This window comes from Lynx rufus, unplaced genomic scaffold, assembly GCF_022079265.1.
Source record: "Lynx rufus isolate CCGP_SWC_20201006 ecotype Redwood Valley unplaced genomic scaffold, mLynRuf1.p SCAF_28, whole genome shotgun sequence".
NCBI classification, from domain to species: Eukaryota; Metazoa; Chordata; class Mammalia; order Carnivora; family Felidae; genus Lynx; species Lynx rufus.
In genome coordinates, this window is record NW_025814843.1 from 751626 (window position 1) to 779234 (window position 27609).

Consider the following 27609-nt stretch of genomic DNA (forward strand, 5'->3'; position numbering starts at 1 on the left):
ACAGAAGTCCTTCAGTGACTCCGGCCAGGCTCTGTCTCTCCACTGCAGCCCTCGTGGGCAGAGGTGACCTGGATGGACACAGGACACAGGTTTAGAGTGGTGACAAGTTAGCCTGAAAGCGAGAGGTCTCCATCACACAGGGTCTCTGACTTGAGATGCAGGTGTTCCAGAGCGCCTTGCTGCCCCTCGTGAACACCCCAGGGAATTCTGGCCCGGGGGGAGCCCAGCGTCCACACCATGCAGGGGAAGACAACACAGCCAACCCATGCCGTCCAGGCTCCCTGCTTGTTCCAGGCGGGGCTTTGCACGCCCTGTGCAGCGTATCAAAACGAAGCTAAATTCAATTAATCTGTTCTCAAGCAATTTGTCAGAAAATAATACGGTTTGGTGTGTGTGGGTTCAAATTCCAGCTCTGCCACCTGCTAGCTGACCGGGAATGCTTTTTGTAAGCTTCCTGAATGGGGATTTTCTCATCTGTGGAATGGGGAGAGTAATAACAGCTTTTTAGGGTTGTGGACACTAAACAAGAACTCAGGGGAGCTGTGTTTCCTGGTCGTCCCTCGCAGCCTCCTGTTTCATTTGGGGAATCCATCTTAGGCACTGAGGAGAGGAAAGGGAGACTGGCCACCGTGTCCTGCTCTCATCGTCCAGGCCCTCTGAGCAAAGCGAAGGCAGGCTTCACCCTGAAGGGAAGCCCCTTCTGCTCTCAGACCCAGGAAGCCGAGGTTAACATTTTGGTAATATTATACCCAGGTTTTAAAATATGTTTTTCCATGTTCTTTTTAAGATAAAACGCAGAAACTTCAGAACCATTTTGAGAGCAGTATTGACAATAGCAAGGACCTCGTGCATGTTATTTGCTGTTGTTTGGAGTTATCTGGTGCCCTGGTGATAGCCTTCACCTTGGGGTCTTGAGGGGTCCACGAGATGAGTGTCAGGTGGCCACTGTGCTGAGTGTGCACCCCTCTGTGGCCAGGGTGCCACACCCGCCCTCCCGATGTTTTGCATTCCCAACCCAGCTAAGGGGTACCTGTTCCTAGAGAACTCTGGCACGTCCAGGTCTCTGCGAGAAGCTTCTCGAGGGTTGTTGGGGCAATAGAGAGGCAGCCGTCCCGTGCCCTTTGTTCTGGGCTTACCTCTGGAAAAGTAGTTGGGTGCTGTTCCTCCTGCTTTTATCTAACCAGACCCCATGGTGGCTTGACCTCACTTATTCATCCCTTTTGTAACCAGTCTGGCATGTGCCCCGAGAGTTGAAAGCCTGTGTGGAACTCATCCACCTGAAGCAGCGCGTGTCCATAACGTGTGCACGGATGCCCACGGGTCAGAAAAACCCATGTGTGCCTGACAAGGCACAGCCCGTCCTGTTCAGTGCTTCCTGCGGGGCTCTCCCTCTCCTCTTCCCTGCCCGTAGGTGTTCAGTCTGTTCCCTCCGCCCCCTGAGGTCTGGTTTCCCTCAAAGCAGGGTGATGTGGTAAAGCGAATACTGGACTGAGAGTCAGAAGGCCCGGTCACTCCAGGCAGCTGTGGACTGAGTTGCTTCCACTTCCTGCTTTGGTGAAAGTCTAGAGTAAAAAAATATCAGTAAAGTATAGAGCTATGGAGGCCTCACGTGTTTCCTTCTCTGGTCCGGTCAGCTTCCTGTACAGAGGAACCAGTGACTGTCACTGTCCCTGTCCTACCCTAGCTCTGGAGTCCTGTGTTCACCATCCGCAGTGCTGGAGGGAAGCTCGGACTGGACATGTTTGCCCGACCCCAGGGCAGCAGTGGCTTTGCTGGGATCCGGCCACCTTGGCTGTTTTAGAAGCGGTGGCCTCTATTTTTAGTAAGCTGCCTAATTGGAAGCCTTGTGGAGCTGAACCAGCTCACCTTGTACTTTGATCCTTCTGTCTGGCCTTCTCTTTTTACATGGAGAAAGTTGAAGTTCATGCCCTAGCCAGAGCAAATCTGTTTTTGCTGGAGACAGAGGCTCTCGCTGTGGCAGCCTTGCCCCTCCCATGGCCCCTGTTGTCTCTTAAGTACTTTCCAGTAGGGCTGTCAGCATTGATGTCGGTTCCTTCCTCATATGATCCCTCATGGTGAACGAGCGTCTCCCTCTCTTATCTGCTGTATCAAGACATCACGGGAGTGAAAAGAGTATTGAAAAAGATGGAAGCATAATTCTCTGCAGGAAAACAGATTGGTTTCAAATATGCTCTCCTTACATCCTGCCTCAGACAATGGCCCTTTGCACACGACTTCCCTGACTTCTGATGCCCTCGTTTTATTTTAAGCTGGAATAATCAAATCTTTGAGTAAAGCTTCTTTGTTCCTTTTTAGCAACAGGACATCTCCTAGAACATGAGGTAGGGTGTTTTCTTGGGAACAATGAGCATTTAACTTTTCCCCAAACAGGAGGAATGTTTTATGACTTTAGCAGCTATGGGCTCAGCGTGTAGAATACATTCACAGCCTGAGGGAGGGGTCTCATCCTGCGACCCCAACACCATCTACCGTTGGGGGCCGACATTTCAGAGACGATTGAGGTGTCATCTAGTAAATGACCCCGGCATCTCGACTCACCCCAAGTGTTGAAATCCTGGGACTAAAATTAACCTAAGGAGTTTAATTAGCTTCAGGGGGGAGGTGGGTAGATCGCGTGTGGTGCCGGGGAGGGATGCTGGACCTGTGCGGCCGGGAGGATCGGTTAGGGCAAGGAGGACTCCGGTGGCGGCGAGGTGCAGCCCTCTGGACGCTTGCTTCTGGCCATGTGACCAATCCCGACTGCTCGCCAGACAGCCTTGTCCGCCGGGTGGCGCCATGTGGGTTTTCCAGCAGGCCAGGAGCACCCTCTCTGGTTCGGTTCCTTCCCAACTTGCACAGCCCTCTCAGCTTCTCAGGGGGTCTGAGCCGCCACCCCTCCACACAGACGCAGGGATCCTGCCTACTTTGGATGGTTTCTGTGAGGAGTAAATATGAAGAGAATTCTGTGACCCAAGCACAGCTTCCTTGCGGGGGGTAGCTGAGGTGCAGGCTCTGTCACAGTGACAGAGACCTGCCGCTGCTTGTGCCAGAGTGTTCTGGAAGGTTGAGAAACAGAAATAAATGTCAGCTGATGCCCGTGGGCCAGTAGACCTAGCATACCGACCTGGGCGTCTTCGTTCTCTGACCCTGTTCTGAGGGGCGCTTACTGGAAATGACTCTCTCTGGCCATTCCATTTGGTACCTTGTTTTGCGATGACTGCCCTGACCCAACACTCTGTAATTAGACCCAGGAGCTGAGCACTCAGGGCCTTAACTCTTCTGACAGAAAGGAGGCACCTTGCCGTCTCCTTGCTTGCTCGTTCATTTGGTGATGTCTGAGCACTACTGTGTTTCTGCTGGTGTGCTAGGAAATTGGAGGAGCCCTTCCTCCTGACCGGGCTGCTCTAGGCCTTGCATGCACACCTGAGGAGGCAAACGCTGCTCCGGGGAGGAGAGCTGGAGGCAGCTGGTGGGGTTCCTGGGGGTGGGGACCGGTGTGGATGAGACCTGGAAAGAGATGTGCATGGGAGCACGGCCAGTCCTCCCAAGAGGTAGGAGCTTCCAGCCCCATGGAGCTGAATGAATGCACTGGCCTGCCGGGAGGAGCCTCAGGCTCGTTTGGTCTGGGGCGGGAAGGACAAGGTGGAAACTCCTTTATGCCCCTGCTGTCCACATCCCGGGCCTTCGCGGTTTAACCGGGTGGGGAGAGTGTGTATGTGTGACTCTTACACCTTCTCTTCTCACACCCCCCTCGTCCTGGAAGAGAACCTGGTTATACTTCTACAGAGAGGACCCTGTCTAAGGCCCCACGCGTGGGGAGTGGCCTGCTGAAACCTCAGGAATAGTGATGAGGTTAGACGGACGAGGTGTGCTTGTTACAAAATCTCCGTGTGGCAAACGTAACATTAGTTTAGTTTCTCTTTGGCATGGCTGCATGAATTCTCATAAGCTCTGGTACTTGGAGATATCAGAGAAGCGGAGGCCAGCACGCCCACACCACCAGGAAGGAGGCCCGTGAGGGGCCGCAGAGGGGCTGCTGAGCAGAGACTTTCACCTCCAGGCCCCGGCGCAGCAGCCTGCTGATTGTGTGACTTCAAGTAAGAGCAGTTTCTATTTGGTAACTGTTTGGTTGAGCTGTAACTCATATACCATGTATTTCGTGCATTTAAAGCAAACAATGCAGTGGGTTTTGGTGTCTTGGCAGAGTTGTGCAACCATCCACACAACCAATTCCAGAACACTTTCCTCATTCGGAGAGAAAGTGTGCACCCATCAGCAGTTGCTCTCCATTTTCCTCCAACACCCACTGGCTCTGGGCAACTTTCTGCTGTGTGCCTTTGCCTATGCTGGACATTGCATAGAAGCAGAATCATACAATATGTGGCCTTTTGGGTCTGCTTCTTTGACTAAGCACAGTGTTTTCAAGGTTTACCTGTGTTGTCGCCCATATCAGAATTTCATTGCTTTCTAAGGCTTAATAATACTCCATCAGATGGATATGCCACACTTTGTGTGTTCGTTCTTCTGTAGGTGGACACCGGGGTTGTTTGCACTCTCTGGCTCTTACCACTAATGCTGCTGTGAACACCCACGTAGTTTTTGTTGAGGGTGTTTGTGCTTGCAGTTTTTGTGGACATCTATCTGGGAATGGAATTGTGGGTCGGGTGGTAACTCTGTGTTTAATCTTTTGAGGAACTCCCAGACCGTTTTCCACAGCGGCTGCCCCGTTTCACGTTGTGACCGGCCGTGTGCGAAGGGCCTGATTTCCCCACGCCTTCCGCAACACGCCCTCGTGTACCTTTTCAGTATACTCACCCCAGTAGGGATGATGTGCTCTCTCTTTGCGGTTTGGATTTGCATTTTCTCGATGGCTGAGCCAATCTTTTAACCTCTCTAAATGAATGTGTTTTCTTCTGAGTACATCTGGGATGGTCACGAAGAATGTGTATTTTATTTGTCACATATTCTTCCAATAAACTTCGTTTTCTTGTTACAGAGGGAGAACAGGGGAGGGGCAGAGAGAAAGAGAGGGAATCCATGCTCAGCGTGGAGCCTGGTGTGGGGCTTGATCCCACCACCCTGGGATTATGACCCAAGCCGAAGTCAAGAGTCGGACGCTCTGCCGACTGAGCCACCCAGGTGCCCCTATTGTCAGATATTCAGCGTGTGTCGCACGTCGTTCCTAAGTGCTCCGTACGTGTTAGCTCATTTAACCCTTGTGACAGCCTTTATGAATCAAGTACTGTTTTTACCTCCATGTAGTAGATGAGAAGAACTCAGGCACAGAGAGCGTAAGTCACTTGCCTGAAATCACATTGCTGTGCCACCATTTGAACAACGATCTCACCCAGTGCCTGGCATTTCTCGGCATGTTGGCAGCGGTTTCCTGGATGCACGTGGTGAAATACACCAGGTGTGATCCTGCTTGGGCCACACGTCCATGGGGTTTGCTGTCCTCAGCTTCTGGCTGTATAAGTTGATGGTGAATTTCCAGAACTTATTTTCCCTTTGCTGATAGTTACTTCGGTGTCGCCGGGAGAGATGTCCCATGAAGGATGGGCACAAGTTGTTTTTTGCCCTTTGGGCAGTTGTATCTTTCATCCTTCCTTCCTGCTGAACAGTCCAAGGCTGCAGTCAGGTCTGGGTGGGAACCACTAAGGCAGAACTGCTTCTCCATCCTTCCTTTGTCCCCGTCACCTTCCTCCCCTGGCAGTTGGCAGAGTGTCACAGGGACAGAGGCCCAATTGTTTTCTTTCAGCTGTGTCTTCTCTGAGTCGCCCCCCCCCACCCCGCCCCGAGGTCACCCCCTAGGGGCTCGGTGAGCAGGCCCTTGCTGGGCCAGCCAGTTTGCTCCAGGGAGCCGCCCCTCCATTCTGAATGTGAGCCCGCCCCTCCAGTCTTGCTTTCTGTCTCCCCCCCCCCCCCCACAAGAAAGAGAGTTGCTGCCCAGCGGCCTGGGCCACCAGCCCTGTTCTTAAGCCCCCATTCTGTTATTTCCCTGAGACAGTCTGTTCTAGGGCACTTAGTAAGGTTTTCTGTCTTGAAAGAAGCTTGTTCTCCTAGGGTTCTTACTAGTTTGGGGAGTGGTTGGCATTGGGTGGTGCTGAGAGAGGGCTTGCTGCTTTCAAGTGCATCTTTGGGACAGTCCCAAATGTCCACCGCGTGTGCTTTGTTTTTTCCTCTATTTCCTCTTGTATCATGGTTTCCCCACTCTAGGGTTACATAAGCCTCCACAAAACACTAGAAACAGACCTCGGTTGTTCATCCTAGGTGGACATTAATCTCATTCAGTGTAACCTGAGATGGGCATCATTTTCCCCCAGTGTCGGGAAGCGCTGTCATCTGCCCCACGCAGGGTCACCTGCCTGCGTGCCGGGAGAGAGCCGAGCCGGGGCGCGATGGTGCCGTCGGGCCGTTCTACCCGTAGGCTCCAGGCCAGCTCCCCAGTGGCCTCTGTCCCGCTCCCTGGTCACCCATGTGCTGAGTCCATGGTCGCCCATCACTGTCTGTGACAGATGTATTTTGGCAGGGTTGCCCTTGAGACTGCGTGGAACCCTCCCACCCCACGCTGCTCTTACTGGGGCAGGACTGCTCTGGCCCCTTGGGGCCCTCGTCTGCAAGGCCACATGGCAGACTGTGCCTCTAAGTCCCCTCCATGGAGGCAGAAGGGGGCGGGCCGGCTACTTGGTGGTGGCAGTTCTGTTGGAGGCCCTGGCACAGGAGAGGCAGTTTCTGACCTCTTCTTCCAGCCAGGGGGTGTTCCTCTCGAAACCATGCAGCTCTTCAGAAAGGGGCAATGCTCTGTGACCTGGGAAGGGCTTGTTTCATACACTTCAGTCTTTTAAATGACAGTTCCTGCACCATTTAGGACATCTTCCACCCAAAGGGAGGCTTTTAAAAACCTTTTATTGATGTAAGCCATACATACAGAGAAGTATACGCATCACAAGGTACAGCTTGATGAAATTTCACAAACCAGGCACACACCTCTGTAGCCAGCACCGGGTTCAGGAAGTGCAGGTGGGTTGGGGGAACTCGTCCAGGGTAAATGTCTATGGGGTGCCATCCTGGGCCACTGTGTCCCTTCAACCCTGCTGACACAGCAGAGGCACTCAGTATTTATTAGTCTGTTGAATGGTTGATGAGTGAAAGGAAATTTGATTCCCACACTGTGGGTCTTTCCCAACAAGCCTGTGGTAGTTTCTGGGCATTTCTGCCTCTTGGCCCTTTGTAGTCAACTTGCAGAAGCGCCTCAGTCCAGGGGACTTGATGGTGGCAGGCGGCAATGAGAATGCACAGAGCCTGCTGTGAGAAAGCCTGTGGTCTTAAAAGAGTTGAGATGTGGTCCCGAGAGAGAGGCTGTTTCTCCAAGAACGCTTCTGGAGACCACTCTCCCAGGTACCCTGCCCACCCACAGGCCTCCCAGGGCCCGGACATGGCCCACCACAGGATTGTGTTGGTCCAGAGCTGTGTCCTTCTGAGTGCCTCAGTGCCTCTGACCAGTTGAAGGCTCTAGCCAGGCCATTTGGAGAGATTCAGGGTGGAGAGCTGGTTCAGGGGGAGGCAGGTCAGCCCCTGTCATGTGCAAGACCTCTGTCTATCTCAGAGACTAGGTTTTCATTAGGGTTGATGAGCATTGTGGGAAAAAAGACCCCGTGTGTACATAACCCTATAACTGACCAATCTGTAAGTTTTCTCAACCTTGGAAGAACATGTTGGGAGTGGCCGGTTATAAAGGTGGCTCTTAAGACATCACCATATCACTGCAGAGCCCCAGGAGGTGGGAATTTCTGAGAGACTGGTTGGGAATTGTCAGTAGGAAAGAAACAAGAGAGAGCATAGCATCCACAATTGGGACTTCTTTGTCAAATGCGGGCCTTCCTATGATGCTTGCAGAGGATCTCAGGTCTTACTGAATCCTTTCAGTGGGGTGGTATCATCTTTGGAAGCAGAGAATAAGCTGAAAAGAAACTCGACATCAAGCCCCCTTCTCAGCGAAGGTTTGCATCTTCCACACGTTTCTTACTTCTTTGCTCCTGCTTCTCCTGCCTTTTAACCAGAAGGGCGTCAGGTTTTGATGTGTTCCAGGCTCCCTACCCCAAGAGGGAGGGTGCTGGTGCTTGTGGGTTTTTTCTGGCAATGAAGGAGAAGTTACGGGGGTCTGGGAAGAAGAGGGTGTTCCTCCAGGTGGCTCTACCTCCTCCCGGTGACAAGGGAATGCAGGCGGGACTGGGCCCTGTTCAGACCACTTCTGCCTCCATGGGATTTGGGCACAGAGCCTGTCCTTAGAGGGATTTCAGGGAACTCTGTCCTGGGCCGGTTGCTTTCTCTAGACTTTAACAGGTGCACCCTGAGTCCACTGCTGTTGTTGCCAATACATGCCTGAGTCTGACCACAGAACAGGCTTCCTCTGCCCTTTGTCCTGAGGCCTACGGGAAACCTGGAGTCTGGTGTCCCTGCAGGGGAAGGGAAGCGATGGAGGGCCATGGCTCCGCTCTGGTCTGTGTTCAGGTGGAGTCAATGCACAGACCCAGGCCCAGGTCATCCCTGAGGGTCTCTTGCCAGAGGCCTCTCGTGACCCCTCTCTTTTCCCCTTGTGTTCCCAAACCTGGACAGCTGGGGAAGCCCAGTGATTCCTGATACGTCGCAGGCTCAAGTTTCTGTCTCTAGCATGTTTGGGTTCTTTATATACATGTGCGAGTTTCTCCCCCAAGGGCCATTTGAAGTCCTTTGGGCTTCCAGTGCGTGTGGGTCTTGTTAAGCTGAGCCCTGCGATGGCCCCAGGGCTGTTGCTGCTGAGGCTGAGCCGCATGGGTGATGGGAAGGGGTGTGTACGCATACACCACTTGTGCACCCTGTGGTTCGGCGCGTCCCCAGTGTTGGCAGCAAGCTCCCTGCACACGCTGTGCTCCAGCCAGACGCTTGCACTGAGCAGAAGCCAAAGAACTGGACCAGAGCTCAGGGCAGGGGGCTGTGGAGGCAGAAGTCTGCTTCCTGAATTGCTGGTTATTCGGGGTACCTCCTCCTGAGGCAAGGGCTTTCTTGGGCTTTGCCCCCTGTCATCACACAGACATGCTGTAGCCCTGGTCACCCCCCCCTCCCCCCGCCCTCCCCGTCACATCTCTTACAGGCGGTACGATTGCCTGGCATGGTCTCCATTTTCCCAAGGTTCTTACAGTGTCGCTGGAGGGGAAATGACCCTCTCCCTCCCACCCGTTCCCCTCAGGCTGCCCGGGGGCTGCATTTTCTTTACTGTTGTGGCTGGCAGGGTTTTTGAGGCTGCTACCCCGAGCACTGGGTGCTGGGCACCTTATGAGACCTCTCCATTGGCATCTGCTCTCCCTTTGTACCCTCTCAGCCCCCACCTCCCCCCTCTTCCAGCAGGCTCTTTACAGCTGTGTTTTGTCTCTGCTCTCCCTCTCCATCTTTGCTTTCATCAGGTCCTCTTTGGCCCAGCCAAAAGCTGTGAGTGACTTAATCCAGCTGGATGGCCGCCTGGGACAGCCAGCCAGCCCCAGAGCTGAGCGCACTGCGACAGCAGAGAGCGGGGTCTCCCCTTGAGGCAGTTGTTCCCAACTTTGGGTGGACATTAGAAGGGCTAAGGGGCTTTTTGAATAATCCTGACGCCCAAGCCCCACCCCGGAAAATTTAAATCTGAGTCTCTGGGCCTGGAACCTCTATTTAAAAATCTTGCCAGGTGATTCCATTATTCAGCAGAAGTGGAGAACCATTGCTTTGAGCTCCAAAACCTTGTGCTTTAAGACTGTTTCCCTTCTTCCTAGGCTCTCTGGTGAGGCTCTGGTCCCCTAGAGCCTCTTCTCCCTGCCTCCAGACTGCAGTACTGGGCGTGAGTGGGAGGCTGCGGCAGACGGGGCTCGGTGGAGGTTACGGCTCCCAGTGGCTGCATCGCTTTCAGTCTTGCCGTGGCAAACAGCAGCCTGTGTTCCCTAGATCTACCTGGCAGGCCTTTGGGGAGGAAAGCAGTGACACCGTGTGGAACAGAGGCACCCCTTTCTCCCAAGCTAAGGCAGATTTGAAGGGTGGCAGCGGCCGGCCGAAGGCTGGGAGCTGGGACGTGGGAATCTCCATATAAGGCCACTGTTGCTGCAGCCAGCCTCCGCCTCCTTTCAGAGCGGCTCCCTCCCACCTGCCCTGCTGTGCTGGGAGACATCGACTCTGACAGGCCTGAGGGCAACTTTGGCCAGGGGGTGCTTTTCACCTCCCACCGCTTTCCCTTTTGTGTGTTCTGTCTTTTCTCCAGTCTTCTCCTTTCCCTCCTTATGGAACACATCCTGGGAGAAAGGGCTCAGAACTCACACAGAAGGTCTAACATCTTCTAGATGGGTTCTAGGTTCATCTAGACCTGCCCTACTCACTGCTAAGCTCTTGGGTGTACGGGGAACTCTGGCAGGCTCTTCTTCCCTGGGAGTTCACTGGGAGAGATTCTAGGCAGTGGTGTAAAAAGGAGGTGTGTACCTCTGGAAGTGAATGGAATATGTGAGACTGAAGGCAAGCGAGATAGCATGTGAGCACCTTGCTCTAGTTGATAAGGTTCTTTCCCTCGGGGTACTGGTTAAGAGTTCTGAAACACGATGCATGTGTCCCGGGATCCGGCAGTTAAGTAAAGGGACGGCAGACAGTGGGGCCACTGTTGGAGGGGTGGTTACAGGCAAACAAGGGGAGAGGCTAGAGGGATCCACATGGTGCTGGATTAGAGTCGAAGATATCAGTATATTTAGTTTAATAGGGATACAGAAGGAGAGACAGAGAGAGAGAGAGCGCTGGATGGATGTAGGTAGATGGACATAGATGGATTTATAGGCACCTGTATTTCCTTGCCATCAGCTGAGAAGGCCGGGAGGCAGCAACACCCCAGGAGCAATGAGCACGCCTAGCCCCTGGGTCTTGGTGTCTAAGTCCATTCTAGCCGATTCTAGGACTAGGGTGGGAAATATCCAGGCTGAGATATTTGGTCCATTCTGAGGCCTTGTCATTGCAGACGGTAAGGAAGTACTTTGAGAGTGGACGTGTGCACATACTGGCGGGATATGTCAGAGAGACACAGGAGCCAACTGAAAAAGCCCTCCTCAGTGACTGAAGCTAGAAAAAAAATACAGAATTTGAGAAACAGAATACATAATGTAGGATTGGATTATAGCCTGAAGTGTAAAATGAATATCCACAAGTTTATATAGGTAAATGAATGAATAAAGAAATAAACACATAAAGGAGAAGAAACAAAATCTCCCTGCAGAAGAATTCCAAATAACTTGTGTGGCGATTCCCACCCCCCCAACCCCCCCGCCGAGGGAGGTGGAGCTAACTCCTCACTCCTTATTCCTGGGCTGCAGGTGGCGACTTCCCTCCTGAGACAGGGGAAATACTGACTTTAGAGTGCAGAGAACCCGCGAACACAGCCTCAGCCAGGTCTGCAAGGTCTGCATCGACAGCGATTAAGTCCTCTGCCCTTGATAGGACATGAAGAGAAGGGGGCTTTACCTCTGTGGATTCCCTCCCCCAAACCCCTAACCCCAATCTAACCATGAGAAAACGGTCAAATTTCAATTGAGAGAGACTCTACAAAATACCTGGCCAGTCAGTGTTATCATGAATAAGGCAAGTCTGAGAAACTGTCACAGCCAAGAGGAGCCTCAGGTGACATGACAAGTAAATGTAATATGGGATCTTTCTGCCTGGAACAGAAAAGGTATGTTAAGAAAAAACTAAGGGAATCCAAATAAAGTGGGGACTTTATTTAATAATCATAGATCACTATCGATTCATTAATTATAATAAATGTACCACACTAGTGTAAGGTATGAATAATAGGGTAAAATGGGTGAAGGGCATATGAGAACTCTATACTAGCTTCATAACTTTCTGTAAATCTAAATCTATCCTGAAATAAAAGCTTATTTAAAAAAATTTTGGCGGAGGGGGCGCCTGGGTGGCTCAGTCATTTGAGTGTCCGACTTGGCTCAGGTCATGATCTCACAGTCCGTGAGTTCAAGCCTCACATCGGGCTCTGGGCTGACAGCTCGGAGCCTGGAGCCTGCTTTGGATTCTGTGTCTCCCTGTCTCTCTGCCCTTCCCCCGCTCATGCTCTGTGTCTCTCACTTACAAAAATGAATAAATGTTAAAAAAAAATTTTTTTTTAATTTAAAAAATTAAATTAAAAAAATTTTTTTAAGTACCATAGAAACTTAGAGAAAGAGGAAGTGTAAACTGGGAAACCAGGAAAGGCTGGCAAATGAGGTGCCAGTGGAGTTGCCCTTGAAGGAAGGGCAGACCCCACCCCCTGGCCGGGAAGCCCAGGCAGGTATGCAGCCCTGGACGAGCTGGGCTGGGCTGGTAGGAGCCAAGTTGGAGACCGGGTGGGCTCGGGTCATGATCGCAGCATCACCGGGGCTTTCCCCCCATCTCCCAGTGGCCCTGGGCACCCACCACCGTGACCTTTTGTCAAGGAGCTTCCGTTTCCTGCCTTGACGGCAGGAGGCCCGGTATGGTGGCGAGGAATTATGCTGGGGAATGAACCACAGTGGAGGCCCTGAGTCCCTCTCAGGACTAGCTGTGCTTTAGTAACAAGGTTCTTTCACAATCTTGTCTGGTTAGACCAAGGCAACAGGACTGAAATGGGGGAACTGAGGACTGACTCCTCCATCAGCGGTTCCCTCAGCACTTGGAGGGAGGGCTGGCAGCCTTCCTGCTTCCCCACGGGTCCCCTCCAGTCCCAGGCATGGTGTGAGGTCGGACCTGTGCCCCAGTCCCCTGCTGTTGGGCTTGCCCTCTACCTGTTCCCTGCACCTCACCCCTTCCTCCTGCTTCCTGCCCTGCTCAGACCCCTCTCCCCTGCCCCAAGCTCCTCCATCCCTGCTCCTGCCTCATTTTCCACTCTGGCCCTTCCACAACCTGATACTTCACTGACTTTACCTGCTGACTCTAGCCTGGAAGGTCAGCCTCATGAGGTCAGAGATTCTGTCGCTTTTGTTCAGTGCCGTGTTCCCAATACCTAGAGAGCGTGCCTGGCACATAGTAGGTGCTCCGTACATACCTAAGTGGATGAACGCTGTTGGTAGTAGCTGCTTTGCTTTGCTAAGTGTTTTTTTTTTTTTTCTGTGCATCCACAGTGGAGATGATGCCAGCCTCAGATTTATGGGGACAAAATGTTCATTTATTGAAAGAGCCTTAGTAAATGCCCTTCTTCATCTCTAGCTGAATTCCGTCTCAGCACCTCCTGCCCCCTTCAGCCTAGCCCGTCCTGTGGGGACCTTGCTGGACAGGTCTGATCCTGGTACCACGAGAAGCCTTTAGGACATTTGACTCCTTTGTTCTTGGCGTCCTCATACCCTGCTTCCCACAGTCTGTGTTCATACCTTCATTTTAGCGCCAGCCTCCGTGTGGCAGGTGCCATGTCTTACTCATCACTGTCCCCAGGGCCTAGTGTCCAGTGCCTGTCTGTTAAATTAATAACTTTTGGCAACAGCGGCCCTGTTCTGTATCCTTAGCCCCTCCTCAGTCAGCCCTCATTCTCTAGGTTAAGTCGCCTTGGCCCCTTCGGTCTACTCGTGTAAGACTCAATTTGGGACCCTTCTCTCCACCGCTTGTCACTCCTGTGAACCAGGTTCTTTCTGTTTATTTCTGGCCTTTGTTGAGCCCTGACTTGTATGAGCCCTGTTCTCAAGCCACCTTCTCTCTGCTCCTTCCACTGGAGGAAGATGGCCTCCTTGGACTGGGGCTGGGGCTGCCTGGAGCGGCATTGTGGAGCAGGCGGGGATGGATTGAGGGGGGAGCAGGGGCGGACAGAGCTGCCGCTGGGGCTGGGCGGCAGGTGCCAAATCCCGCCCGGCCCCCATCCACAAGGGAGGAGCTGGGCATTTCTTTTGGTGGCACCGGCACTAGCCTTTCTGTTCCCAGCTCACATGATTCTCCCCCCCCCCCCCTTGCCTCCTGAAGGCCTCTCGGTGACCCTGGGCTTCATGGGCCTGGGGTCAGTTCTGCCCATCTGCCTGTGTGCCCCTCGGTCACCTGACCCCTCAGGGGCCCGCTTCACTGCCTGCTGGGTACCTGATGTCTCAGGCTTTCACTCTAATGGACATGATCCTCTCCCAGAAGGAAGCTCTTTCTGTTGAGAAGTGACATAGGACTGTTGACCACAGACACATTGCTTCCATCTCCTTTGCATCTGACAGGAGAGCTGAGTTAAGTCCTTTTCCTGATTGCCGCCCTCCTCAGCCTGCCTCGTCCCTCAGACTCTGCCCCACCAGTGCTCCTGCTCTGTCCTCTACCCCTGGACATCCTCTTCCCTTTCCTGCCTCACCCCTGCCCCAGACAGACTGTCCTGTTAGCCAGCCCTTAGCGGTCTCCCAGAGGCCTTTCCAGCCTTGACAGTCTACACAGGCTCCTGCCTCCCTGCCTCTATGGCTCCACTTGACCTCTTGTTCTGCCTGCCTGCCTCCCATTACTTGTGGCTTTAGCCTAGGAAGGTATACTTTCTATGAAGCAGGGAGATAGAAAAAAGGTAGCTGGAAATATAGGCGAAGCACAACAAAAAAAAAAAAAGAAAAGGAGAGAAAAATTAGTCCTTTAGTTTAGCACCTGCTCTAGCCCTGAGTCACTGAGGCCCAATCCTAAAAGTCATCCCCGTCTGCTCTTTTTTTCTTAGCCTCATAGGCCTTGAATCCTTTCTGCTCTACCTTCAGCATAACCCGAATGCAGCCCCCCACACCATCAGCATCGCAGTCTGGGCCACCGTTTCATCTGCCTGCCTCACTTGTCTGGGGTCAGAGTATTCTTGTGAGCTACAGCCAGGCCTCCTCTGCTGGCACACGTCCTTGGCAGGTCATGTCTTCCGGGCCAGGCTGGCTGTGGCCACCCCGGACCCCCTTCATTCCAGTCCTCCAGCAGGCCTGCCCACCAGCTTCCTCAGGCCGGCCCCAGCTTGTCCCTGCCCCACGGCCTCAGCACTACTTTCTCCTCCACTCTGCCTCTGTTGGCCTCCGTGGGGTCCACCCCCCAGGCGTTCCCTAGCCCTGTACTTGCTTTCCTTTCCTTCAGTCATTTATTTCACTGCTCTGTTTTCTTTTTATTTACGTTTATCACCATGAGAATGAAGTGAGCTTTACTAAGGTGGCCCGTTGACTTGTTCTCACCTCTCCCCTGCACCAACCAAGCACAGTGTATGCCTGGCATAAAGTAGGTGCTCAGTAAATACCTGCTGTCTATTCCTAAACATTTGTCTAGCCAGTTCTAAGATGATTACATGGACTTTTAGGCAGGGCCTTGAAAACTTCCTTCACTATCAGTAGATGGGATTAAAAGTATAAAGTGGAGCTAGAGTCAGAGCCCCGAGAATTTAGGCGGGGGCCACAGGCCCACAGGTCCAGTTGTGAGTCAGACTGGTGATAACGTACTTCCTCCAGGAGTCTTCCACGTCAGCCTCCAAAAAGTGTAGGGGCTATGGGACATACCAGGAGAAGAGGCGGAGACAAGGGACATTTGCGCAGGCAGGTAGGCAACAGAACTGGGGAGGAGGAGGGGGCTTAGGTGCCAGGTGGAAACCGAGAAAGGCAAAACTATAAAGGCAGGATTTAATGGTTCCATTGTGGGGGGAGGAGATTGATTTACTTCAAGGTCTGGAGCTAGGGAAGTAAGCTTGGGGCTCTGGGTGAACTTGGCCAGTGTGCTAAACCTTACTAATCGTGTTCAAGTCAAAAGGCTCATTCCTGTAACGGATGCTCATTCGTACATAGTTTGTACCTGAGGTCACCACACCTATCAGAAAGATAGTTCTTATGTTGTCCAGGTCCAGCTGTGCTCTGAAGTATCAATGCCCTAGAGGAGAGTATTGATCCCCGGCAAGATTCTGGGGTCCATCCTTTGGGGGCAGAGGCGCTGCTCCTGTCCTCGAGGTGAGGATTGGAAATGGGGAGAGGGAGGAATAGGAAGCTGGAGGGTGGGAGGGTTGAGATTCATGCCCACTGCTGCCTCTGTTCCGTACCCGCTGGGGAGACCTCACGCAAGGCTGCTGTAACTGGGCTACAGTTGGCCAGACTCCGCCTGTAGACAAGGAGCGTGTTGGCTGAAATGACGCATTTCTTTCTACCCATTGCCCAGTTTCTGTTTCTACTGTTCATGTTGCGGTTATTCCCAGTGTGGGAATCCAGCTTGGCCTGGATGTGTATGCACTTGCATGTGTGTGTCTTCAGATATGCATAACACAAAATTTACCATCTTAGCTGTTTTCAGTGTGCAATTCAGTGGCGTTAAGTACATTCATGCTGTTGTGCAACCATCAGGGTCCTCCATCCCCAGGACTTCTTTATCTTCCCAACTGAACCCCTAGGAGTTAAACACTAATATTTGTCCTTTTGTGTCTGGTATATTTCACTTAATGTAATGTTTTTAAGATTCGTGCCTGTTATAGCATGTATCAAAATTTCATTCCTTCTTGTGGCTGGATAATATTCCTGTGGGGGGAGGGGGCACATTTTGTTTATCGTTCATCCATCAGTGGACACTGGGTTGTTTCTCCCTTTTTGCTGTTGTGACTAATGCTGAGATGAACATGGGCATACAAATATGTGTTCAAATCCCTGCTTTCGGTTCTTTTGGGGATATATCTAGAAGTGGAATTGCTGGATGATAGGGTAATTCTGTGTTTAATTTTTTCAGGAACTGCCAAACTGTTGCCCACAGGGGCTGTACCATTTTATCTTTCCACTAACAGTGCACAAAGGTTTCAATTTCTCCTTATCCTTGCCAACACTTGTTGTTTTCAGGTTTTTTGTTTTTTTCTTTTTCTCTTTTCTTTTCTTTTCTTTTGTATTAAAGCCATCGTGGTAGGTGTGAGGTGGTATCTCATTGTGGTTTTAATTTGCATTTCCTTCATAACTGGTGTTGAGCACCTTTTCATGTGTTTATTGGCCATTTTTCTATCTTTTTTGAAGAAATGTCTATCTAAATTTTTAGCTCATATGTTTTTTTTTTTTTTTTTTTTTGCTGTTGAGTTGTAGTTCTTTATATATTCTTCATGTTGATCCTTTATCAGATGTGTGATTTGTAAATATTTTTTTCCATTCTGTGGGTTGTCCATTCTTGTGACAGTGTCCTTCAACATACAAAAGTTTTCAATTCTGATGAAGTCTCGTTTCTTCTATCTCTAATGCCTGTGCTTTTTTGGTGTTCTGTCCAAATCCTTGTCAAATCCTTGTCAAATCCAGTGTTCGAAGCTGTTTGCCTCAGTCTTCTAAGAGTTGTATATTTTTGCTCTTACATTTAGGTCTTCGATTCAGCATGAGTTAATTGTCATATACGGTATAGTGGGCACTTGGTTCTTGTGGAGTCCTGCTCTCATCCTGGTTGGGTGAGTGAGGAGGATAAAAGGTCTTCCCTTGCCTGCCTTGCCCTTTCCCGTCTTCCCTTGCCCCCGGTCTTAGGAGCAAGGTGAGCCTTGGCTGGGCAGTGATGGCTTCCCAAGGAGAGCTGAGGGCCCTTGGCTGCTTGGTGGGAGCCTAGACGTCTTTGCTGCCCAGCCAGCGGCCCAAGCCAGCAGGCCAGTCTGGCACAGCAGGTGTGAGAAGGAACTTCCTGGCATTGGCAGCAAGTGAAAAAGGTCCTTGTTGTATTCTTTTCTCCCTTAAAAAAAGAAGTTTAGCCAACCCTAACAATGCTTCACAAAGGCAGTGAGTTTGGCTGGTTGACAGAGCCCTTAGTGGGTCATTTCCACGGCACCCCACCGACTCCCTGCATGTACTGTACTGGGCTGGGCAGCCCCTCTCTTCCTGCAGCTCCCAGGCTACAGCCCCGATGTGGCCACGGCACCGGACACAGCTCTCATTGCTGCTTGGGATTAGCCAGTGTTCCCCCATTTGTGGGTCCCTTTCTGCTGAATCTGTGGAAGCCCTGAATGCCTCAGAAAGCCCATCCTGCCCCTGGTTGAGGCCAGAGCCAAATCTTGAAGGGAACCTCCCAGGGACAGGAGCATCATCATCTCTGGCAGGAGCTCAGAGCTGCTATGTGTTCCGCACAGACGCCTGTTGTCGGAGCCTGGTAGGCTGCAAGTTAGCTCTTTGGGGGTGGTTGGCTCTAGCTGCTGCAGTAGAGGTAATGTGTTGAGGTGGGTTAGGAATTGGAAAGCCGGGCTCTAGTCCTTGTGTCCATCTGGGCCGTGGCCTCCACGTCTGAGACGCGTGACAGAGGGAGGGGCATCAGGCGCCTTCCAGGCCTAGGTTGGAGGCAGCAGGCTGTGAGTGTTCTTCCTGCAGGGGCCTGAGTGGAGCAGCGTGGGCCTCTGAAAGGGCTGCCACGTGCCCATTATTTCTGTACCTGTGCAATGTCTTGTTTTGTTTTACTTGTAAGTATATAGGTCATTGCCTTTTAGTGTGGTAACAAGATTGTACAGCCATCTAATTTTAGAACATCCCCCCCACCCCCGCAAAGAAACCCTGTACCCCTTATCTGTCATCCCCTAAACTTCCCCCAGGCCTTGGCAACCTTGATCTACTTTCTGTCTCTGTCAATTTACGTGCTCTGGCCATTTCCTACAAATGGGATTAATGCGGTATGGCCACACCCACCTCTTGCGTTTCATCTTTATCATCTGCTGGCCCCAGGGGTGGTGGCTGCACACCGTGGTCCTCTGGTGGTCGGGCCCTTTCTGGGCCCCGCTCCTCCTTCAGGCTCCTGCACTTCATGGCCCTCAGATGGTGGAGGACTTGTTACCTTTGCACATGGAGCATCCGGCTACCCACTTAGCAAAAATGAGATTGGGCAAGGTTGGGTGTTCCTGTTTTATAAAAAATACATATTCAAGGGCACCTAGATGGCTCAGTCGGTTGAACATCTTGCCTCTTGATTTAGGCTATCATGATCTCAGGGGCATGGGGTGGAGCCTGCTTAGGATTCTCTGTCTCGCTCTCTCTCTCAAATAAAATAACCAATAAAATAATACATATTTATGAGTAGAACGTTGTGGTACGTATGTTACAGAATATTTATAAATAAAGCATAGTATTTATACAATGAATCTGCAACGTACACTTAGAGGGGTCGGGTTTTTTTTCCCATCTATCATTCAAAAATAAGTGCTGAAGCTCATTTTGAATGGTGCCAATGTAGGCATATAGAGGAAAATCAAATTAATTTTATTGAGGACCTCACCATCTATTGTGGAGAAGAGATGGGCAGACCCGAAAGTGGACTCAGGGCTACATGCAGGGCTCTTTCCTTCAGAGGGGAGGTGAGGGATGTGAGGCAGGCATCTCTGGCAGAAGATGGCTATAAAGGAGGCCAGCCTATTCACCAGTGGGTCACCTAGGCCTGTAAGCTTGGGCAGGACGTGAGGACGGGGCTCCTGAGGGCCTCAAACACGGGGCAGAGAGCTTGGGCTCAAAGCTACGGGAGCAGTTAAGACAGAAAATGCCCTGGCCACATTTGTGCTCATGAAAGGTCATTCTTGGACCAGTACTGGCGACCATGGGGAGACCAGCAGAGTCGAGGCCACCCTAGGCCTGGGTCCTAACTGTGGAACAGTGCTGAGGAGCTGAGTGCCGTGCCTGGGAGAATAGAAACCACAGACCTTCCCTTCGCTGGATGCCAGCTGCTTCTGCGTGCCTCCCACAGAACACATCCCAGAGGCTCCCAGCTCCCTGGCTCGCTCGACTGGGATCAGTGAGCAGTGGGATGACTCCGGGGCGGGCAGTGAGAAAGAGATGGGTGTGATACTCACGTGTGGGCCTGCCTGCGCCTGGGAGCTGGCGGGGGAGGAGGGCTAGGCCACAGTGCAGGTGAAGTGTCTGGTGCTCCAAAGAAGGGCAGACACCCGGCCGCGTTGGAGTGTGATGGGGAAACCAGACTCTGATCTTTCCTGGGGCCTTGACGTAGCGCCTGGGAGACACAGACAATGAAACTAAACTGCTCTGCTGCCCTTGGATAAACCCCTTGGTTTGGCCCATCATTTTCAAGAGCCTGTTTTTGGCCATCTTAGGACCAGTCACTGGCCTCCAGTGTGGGCTTGGAGGCCTGGCGTTTCCTCCCTTCTCAGGGAGAGGGCGGCCCATGGCCCCTCCTGTTCAGCCAGGCCCGTTCTCTTCACCCTGCTGGCCTCTTCTCTGTCCCTGGGTAGGAGACAGATGTGTCTGGTGCTTTCCTCTCTTTTCCGTGGGGCAAGCAGTCAGAAAATGTATTGAATAAATGGTCTTTTCTCCACCATCCCCTTGCTTAGTGGGGAGTGTGTGTGTGTGTGTGTGTGTGCACTGGGAAACAACAAGGGAGGCAGCCTGGGTCATGTGCCAGCCCTGAGCCCTCACTTCCTGTGAACAACTCTGTGAGGTAAGGGATTTCTTTTATTGTGGTAGAATATACACAACACAAAAATGTACTGTTTTAACCACTTCAAAGTGTACAATTCAGTGGCATTTAGTACATTTATAATGTTGTGCAACCATCACCACTGTCTAGTTTCAGAACTTTTCTCATCACTCCAAACGGAAATCTCCTACCCATTAAGCAGTCACTCATCATTCCCCACTCCCCCACTCATCCCCTAGCAACCATTAATCTGCTTTCTGTGTCTATAAGTTTGCCTGTTCTGGATATTTCATCTAAGCTGAATTATACAGTATGTGTCCTTTTGTCTCTGGCTTCTTTCACTTAGCTAATGTTTTCAGGGCTCAGCTCATCTGTGTTGAAGCACGTGTCAGTATTTCATTCTTCTTGGGGCTGAACACCATTCTGTTGTATGACTAGAATTGATGGACGTTTAGGCAGTTTCCACCTTTGGGCAATTGTGAATAGTGGTGCTGTGAACATTTGTGTACAGGTTTTGTTTGAACACCTCTTTTCAGTTCTTTGGAGTATAAACCTAGGAGCGGAATTGCTGGGTCATGTGGCAACTCCATGTTTAACTTTTTGAGGAACCTCCAGAATATTGTCCACAGTAGCTGCTTCATTTTACATTTGAAGTAAGGGATATCGCTACTCCTGTTTTACACTTGTGGAAACTGAGGCTTAAAGTCGGCAGCTTGCCCAAGGTGACTTATGTGGTGAGCGGCAGATGTAAGGCTCTGTACCAGAGGTGGTGCACTTCTTGGCTCGTTGGGTTCTAGAAACGTAAAGCCCAGAGGCTACATTAGGTCTCTGAGCCTTTGTGGGGAATAAGGGGCTAGAGGCTCAGTCATCTGGCTCCTCCTCTCCTGGGATGCTGGGCGCACAGGTGACAGGCTCCCACACCACAGCCCCCGGCCTGGTTGGCCCGGCCTCCTCCTGTAGGCAGAGTTGCAGCAGTCAGGTTTCATGTTGGAGTCCCTAAAGGGCAGAGGGGGTGCAGAAGGGGGCTCTCCCTCCAGAGGAGCCACGTGAGGCCACGGAAACAGACCTGGCACCCAAAGACTTGTGGCGAGACCGCGGGTGTGAAGGACGGTTGTGAGCCACCCCACAGACCACGAGGACTGCGGAATGCGTGGGAGGATGCTTGGGCAGGGGACTTTGCTGGCTTCTTGCCAGGCAAGGAACAGGAGGAAAGGAGTTCCGTGTGGAGGGCACCTGCTGGGGCCCTTGGCCGAGGTTGGTGGAAGGCGCTTGCTTCTCTGAGCTCTCAGAGGGGTGAGGGGGCGGCTTTTGCTCACTCCAATCCTGGGTGGATTCGTGGGTATGTCTTAAGACCCCTTTTCCATGGGTCTTGCCAGTTTCCTTTGCGAACTTGGACTTTGAGGATATTCGTGTAAAGAGAGCTGCTCACTAGGGAGAACTGTGGCCTTGGAGAGAGTCAGGTGCTGAGAGTCAGGTGGCCCAGTCTACACCTGGATGGCATTTGGTGTCCCGCCTCTTGAGGGAGGGACTCATGATTCGTTAGACTCAGGACTCTGAGCAGCTTGGCAGTAGCAGGAAGAGCCAAGGGACAGTCTCTGTGATCCTGACCAGCGCGTGTTCCTCTCAGGGAGCGGGGTTCCAGGGGCGCCTGAGATGGGGAGCAGTACTCAGCAGAGCTCCCCAAGGGCCACCTTCCTTGCAGAGGAAATTCAGATCTAACCTCCTTAATCCCAAAGAAAGGATGTGCTCTCTCCTTGTACCTGGCTCTAGCGGCCTGACCATGCCTCCGGTGTGGCCACCAGGGAGGCCTCCGTACGGGAGCTTGTGGGAGCCGTTATGGTCACTTCTGGGGAGGGTGGAGGAGGTCATGCTCCTGCGAGGGCTCTCTCTGCTCCTGCCTGCTGACAGGTTCTGCAGTAAGCGCGGGCCACCCTTGCTCTGGGTGACCCCAGGCCCCTTTCCCGCTCTGAGCCCCAGCCTGGGCATCTGTGGGTCGAGCCTGTCAGAGCGCCTTCCTCCTGTGGCTGTCATCAGAGTGAACCTGTAACTACTTATTCAGAGCCTGCCCAACCCCGGAAGACAATATTATTCTTGCCGCGGCGGCTCCTACTGAAAGGTAGAGTCTTGTCCTTCCTGGAGAATATTCCGCCCCTGCTTCTGGCAGCCTGGAGACGTGCTGGCTGACCGCTGTCACCACCGGGTAGCACTGCTTTTCCTACTCCTCAAGTGGGTCGTGGGGAGTGTGAGAGAACATAATACAGAACGCAGCGCACGCGGTGAAAGTATTGCCCCGTAATTTTTCATCCCGTGTGTGTGTGCCCATGCAGCTGTTCATCCCAAAGTGAAATGCGCTCTTCTCTGTCAGTCATGAGCAGATTCGCTTGAAATACACGAACTGTCGCACGACCTGCAGTTGACTGGGTTAAGATTTTGTGAGCACTACTTTGCCCTGGGGGAAAGCCTTTGTCTCTGTTTCCCCATCTGAATGGGGGAGGGGGTGTAAATTGGAGTGGTCCCGGTCCATCCAAGTCTTGCCTGGCTGCTGGTTCTGTAAGCACAGCTGCCTGGAGGGAAGGACCCCCATGGAGAGCTCTAACTGGCCTCTCCTTGTACATCTGTGCTACTTTCCTCTTCTTTCCCTCTGGCTCTTAGAAACTTCCCAAACTTCTAGATCCAACAAGAAGTGGAGGAGGCCTGTTTTCCCTAAAGTGCCTGGGATGGGTGGGGGTGGAGGGTCTCCAGGTGGTAAGGCTGCTGTGGCAGCGTCTTCCAAAGCAAGCCCCTGGCAGGTGCCCGGCTGCAGTGGGGAGAGGTTCCCTTGGCCTTTTGTGGGCCAGGGGGCAAATGACAAAAGGGCTGGGTTCTCAGCAGGGTGTGCTCACATCCCTGGAGAGAGGCCCTGCTCTTAGCCGTCCCGCTTGGTCACTTTATGCTTCTGTGGTCTTCGGCCTTGGGATTAGTTGACACTGATGCAGCCCTACCATCCAGGCTGACGTGTGTGGAGGCCAGAAGAGGACCGGAAGCCCCCAGGTGGCTGGAGAGCATCTGGTGACTTTGCCGGCTGAGGACCTACCCATAACTTGGCAACAGAGCAGAGTTGGGTGGCCTGCAGACAGCCACCTCTTTTTTGAAATTGAGCAAAACTAGGTGTCGCTCGGCCTCGTCGGAGGCCTGGATTCCTAACCTCTGGAGGTACAGACTGAGGGCAGGGAGCTTGTCAGATGGAGCTGAGCTCTGCCGACAGTGTTGGGGTGAGGGGTTCCCTCTGGCTGGATGTGGATTTTAGCCTGGATATCTGCCCTCGCTTTCTAAGCACGAGGCCTGGTCTGGCCGGGAGTTGGATTGTCAAGGGTCTTCTCTCTCCTCAGCTCTGAGAATGCAGAAGGGTGTGGCCACACCTGTGCCTGGGGGCTCTCTGGAGACCTTTGGTTGACCAGGTCCACGGTTTGAGGGCAGACTAGTGAAGGAGCACATGGGGGTGGCGGTATTGGCAGCCTGGCGGGGGGGGGGGGGGCGGGGGGGGGTGCTGCGGGAGTATCAGTAAGAGGACGTGCTGGCCCCGGGCCCAGCAAGTGGTGATCGCCTGGGAGAGTGAGCACCTTCACAGCCGGTGGCCCCGGTGCTGGTGAGGCTTCTCCCCGGTGGCACTGTGCAGACTCAGGAGGAGCTGTGGACTCTGCTCCCTTTTTCCACATGTCCAATAGGATTAGACAGTGCCTGCCTCATAAGTAATATTTAAGGAGGCGTGGAAGAGGTCGTACTTACGATAAGACCCTGACACACAGATAGTAAATAAACATTCATTTCCTTTGGCCATAGCTTGTTATGTCTTTGCTTTTTATTGACAGTTCTGAAAGCTCGCCTGGAAGGAGGTAGAGACCTCATTTTGCACACACACAAAACTGAGGCACAAAGAGGTCGTAGGAAGTCTTAGGGTATGACTGGTGACGAGGTCCCACGACCGCGTTCAGCTGCAGGGCTGGCTGGGAAATCTTGCTGGTGGCCGGTGGCCACGTGTCCAGCAAACACAACTACTGTGCAAGAGGGGACGGTGAGCAGTTTCGTGACCCTGAACCCTGGCACAGTAGTCTCTAAAGATAAGCCCACTAGGTGGCATAGTGAGAGAAAAGTATTAGAATTTCTGTTGGTGTGTTTTAACTTCCCTGTGTGTGTTACGTATGTGTCATAGCTTATAAGCTGTTGGCACAATAGCACAGATAGATAACTTACGTCATGCTTCCATGTGCCACAGGTGGGCGTACATTGGCACCTTGTGACGCCCACGAGTCCAAGTTGGGGTGGACATCGAGGACAAAGGAGGAAACGTGACCTTGGGAAAGCCCCTCTGCTGTCCCCTCTCCCCTCTGTGGCCTGCTCAGGGCCCTGATATTCACAGCAGTCCACAGCATCAGTGTTCTTGTTTCAGGCACAAGGACCCACCTCAGAGGATCCGTGAGCCTTGTCGGTGGCAAGGGGGAACATGTGCTTCAGCGTGCGGGACGCTGAGCTAAAAGAGCAGAAGTCACCACCCTTAGTTTGCCCAAAGGGGGTTCAGATGGGGCAGTGGCATGATGCCAGAGCAGACCTGGGATTAGAAATTCTGAAGAGTGGAGGTGCTAGAACTGGACTGAGGAGGTTGGGAAGCCTAGGAAGACCATGTGGCCCTACCCTGGGTTGGAAGGTGTGTTCTTGTGGCCATGGGAGCACTACTCATTGGGGGTGGGGGCAGGCACTAGACGCCTGTGGGCCTCCCCAGCCAGAAGACAGATGGGGGGGGGGGGGGGAGTGTCCCAGGCTACCAGTCTTGCTCCCTGCTCCTGAAGAACCTCCCTGCTTGGTTGCAGGATAAGCCACTAAGCTCCCTTTTCCAGCTCAAAGACTCTCCAGAAGGGCCCAGGAGAGATGCTACAAGTCTGCTTCACTGAAGGACCACGCTAGGCTTAGTATGGGTGTGCCCCCTCTCAGAAGTGGGACTCTGCCCCCTCTCTATCCACACCTGAAGTCAGAGGCCAACTTACAGCTGGCTCTCCTGCCCTCCTGCCCGCATTCTCAGCTGAGCCTAAGGAAGGACGGGCTGAGCCTAGAGGCTCCATGAGGAAAGGCTTCTTGGAGCTGGAAAGCATACTCCTTCCCCCTCCTGTGGACCAGAAAGCTGGCAGCCATATTGGGTGAGGTCGGGAGCTCTTGCCCTTGGCATGGTGACAGCCACGGCACCTTGTTTCCCTCCCCAAAGCATCTTCCTGTTTGGGGGAAAGGTGAAGGGCCACAGGACGCAGGGGTAACAGATCCTCTTTAGGAAGGTCTTCTCTGCTGACCCTCACCCCAGTAGGAATCTAAAGCCTTCTTTGCTTGCGTTCTGTCCCGAATCTCAGGGTCTAACAGTGTCAGAAAAGGAAAAAAAAAAAAATTTATTTGTTCCGGTGCTGGCCAGGCAGCCTTGTAGCAAATCCTCGTGGGTGCTTCCTGGGAGGTGACGGTGGGTCATCCGCCCCGAGTGGGTTTGGCCTACCTTTAAAGCATTTATGATGTGTGTGGCTCCAGCCTGCCAGCCCCACAGCCTGCCTTCCAGGATGTGGCTTCTCTCTGGCCCCCTCCTTGCCTCTAAAAATAACCTTGCTATTTTAGAACCACCTCCTCTGGAGCCTTTTCTCACTGCTCTCTTGGATCAGTAACCCCTGTGAGACCTGGCTCTTGGCTGCCTCTGTCCCCTCAGCTGTCCTCCCAGAGCTGTCCCCTTCCTGTTTCTCCCCCTTCCCCCAGTACCAGCTGGGATATTGTTCTCCAGCAAGGAAGGAATGTCCAGCTGGCTGTCCTCCGAGAAGAACAGACCTGTCACCTCTCCTCCCCGGGGATGGGTAGGGAGGAAGCGGGGCCAGGAGGGTGGCGGCGAGGCAGAGCACCACCCCGTGCGTCTGTTGTATTTGGGGACTCACACGGCCGTGAGAGGTTCAGGTGCCTGTCAAAGTGACAAGGGTTGAGAGGGCCGGGGGCTACAAGGACAGTCCATGCTGCCGTACTCTGACCCATGAGTGCTGGCTCCTGAGTGACTCCCCGCCCCATCTTCTTACAGCCCACAACCCTGCCTCAGGGCACCATCAACATGAACCAGTGCACAGATGTGGTGGATGGGGAGGCCCGGACAGGCCAGAAGTTCTCCCTGTGCATCCTGACCCCTGAGAAGGAGCATTTCATCCGGGCAGAGACCAAGGAGATCATCAGCGGGTGAGTCTGCCCCACACGTTTCGGGAGGAGGCGCTCCTTGCCCACCAGCGGGTTCTCGGACCGGTTCCCTTTGGCACAAATTGGGCAATATCGCCGTCCCTTTCTTCATCAAATGTGTCCCCGCTTCTGAGTCCCCTCTTTCTCTTCACAGCGCTACTGTGTGCCTGGTCACCACGCCAGAAACTGGCCTCCCCCTCCACCCGCCTTTGCGTCATCCGCATGTCCACATACCCACCAAGGCTGTCTCCTCATGTCCTGTGTGCTCGGGCGCCTCCCTCTGCTGGCACTGCCCGGTTCCGGGGCTACCTCGTCTCCTTTAGGCCTCTCGCTGGTCTCCCCACCTCTGTTCCCACGCCTCCCCAATCTGGTGTCACTCAACCGTGAGGGGCTCAGTCCCAGAGCTCGTCTGACCTTGCCGAAAATGCCATCACTTGGGGAACAAGTCCAGGTTCCTTGGCTGGCCCTGGTGGGGGGGACCCTTCACAGCCCTCCAGCCTCACCTCCACCACCCTCGTGTCCCAGCACGGAGCTGCTTGTCACCACATATGCCCCTGCTGCCCACTGGCTCTGTGCCTTCAGTGGGGAATGATCCCTCCATCCCTCAGACTGGTAGAGTCAGCCGGAGCATGCACTCTTCCAGGAAGCCTTCCCCCTTGAGGCACCTGGCGCCATCGGCTGGCCCTTAGAAAAGATGCAGATTGTCTGCGTGCACACGTGGCTTCCTTAAACAGCAGCAGCAGGTCCTTGAGGGAGGAGGCTGCGTCTCGCTCGCGGTCACCCCAGTGCTGCTGCGTACACTGGCTTCTTTGTCCAGGTGGAAGGAAAGAAAGTCTCTGAGTGACACCACTGCCCTGACCGTGCCATGCGCAGAGGCTCAGGGGGAGTCCTGGAAGCAGGAGGGGGGCCCAGGTTTGAGGCCGACGGTCCGGGGGGGCAGAGCTCCGTGCTCCTAAGCCCACGCGGCGAGTCCCTGCTCCCAGGGCACCGCTTGCCAGCTCTGTGCGACCTCACCACCCAGCATGTGCATAGTGAGCAGGCTCCACCAGCCCGGCCAGGAGCTTGGGCACTGGATCTTGGAAA

General features: G+C 53.1%; 1 protein-coding gene across 3 annotated transcripts in view; it reads left to right on the plus strand.

The window, feature by feature from the left end:
• The window catches only part of MPRIP (myosin phosphatase Rho interacting protein), a 147824-nt gene that overhangs the window by 57645 nt on the left and 62570 nt on the right, over window positions 1-27609 (plus strand). For all 3 annotated transcript variants that reach the window (XM_047089688.1, XM_047089686.1, XM_047089687.1), the window contains exon 4: window positions 26378-26529. In XM_047089688.1, the coding sequence (XP_046945644.1) occupies window positions 26378-26529 (152 nt within the window). The remainder of the gene's footprint in view (window positions 1-26377; window positions 26530-27609) is intronic.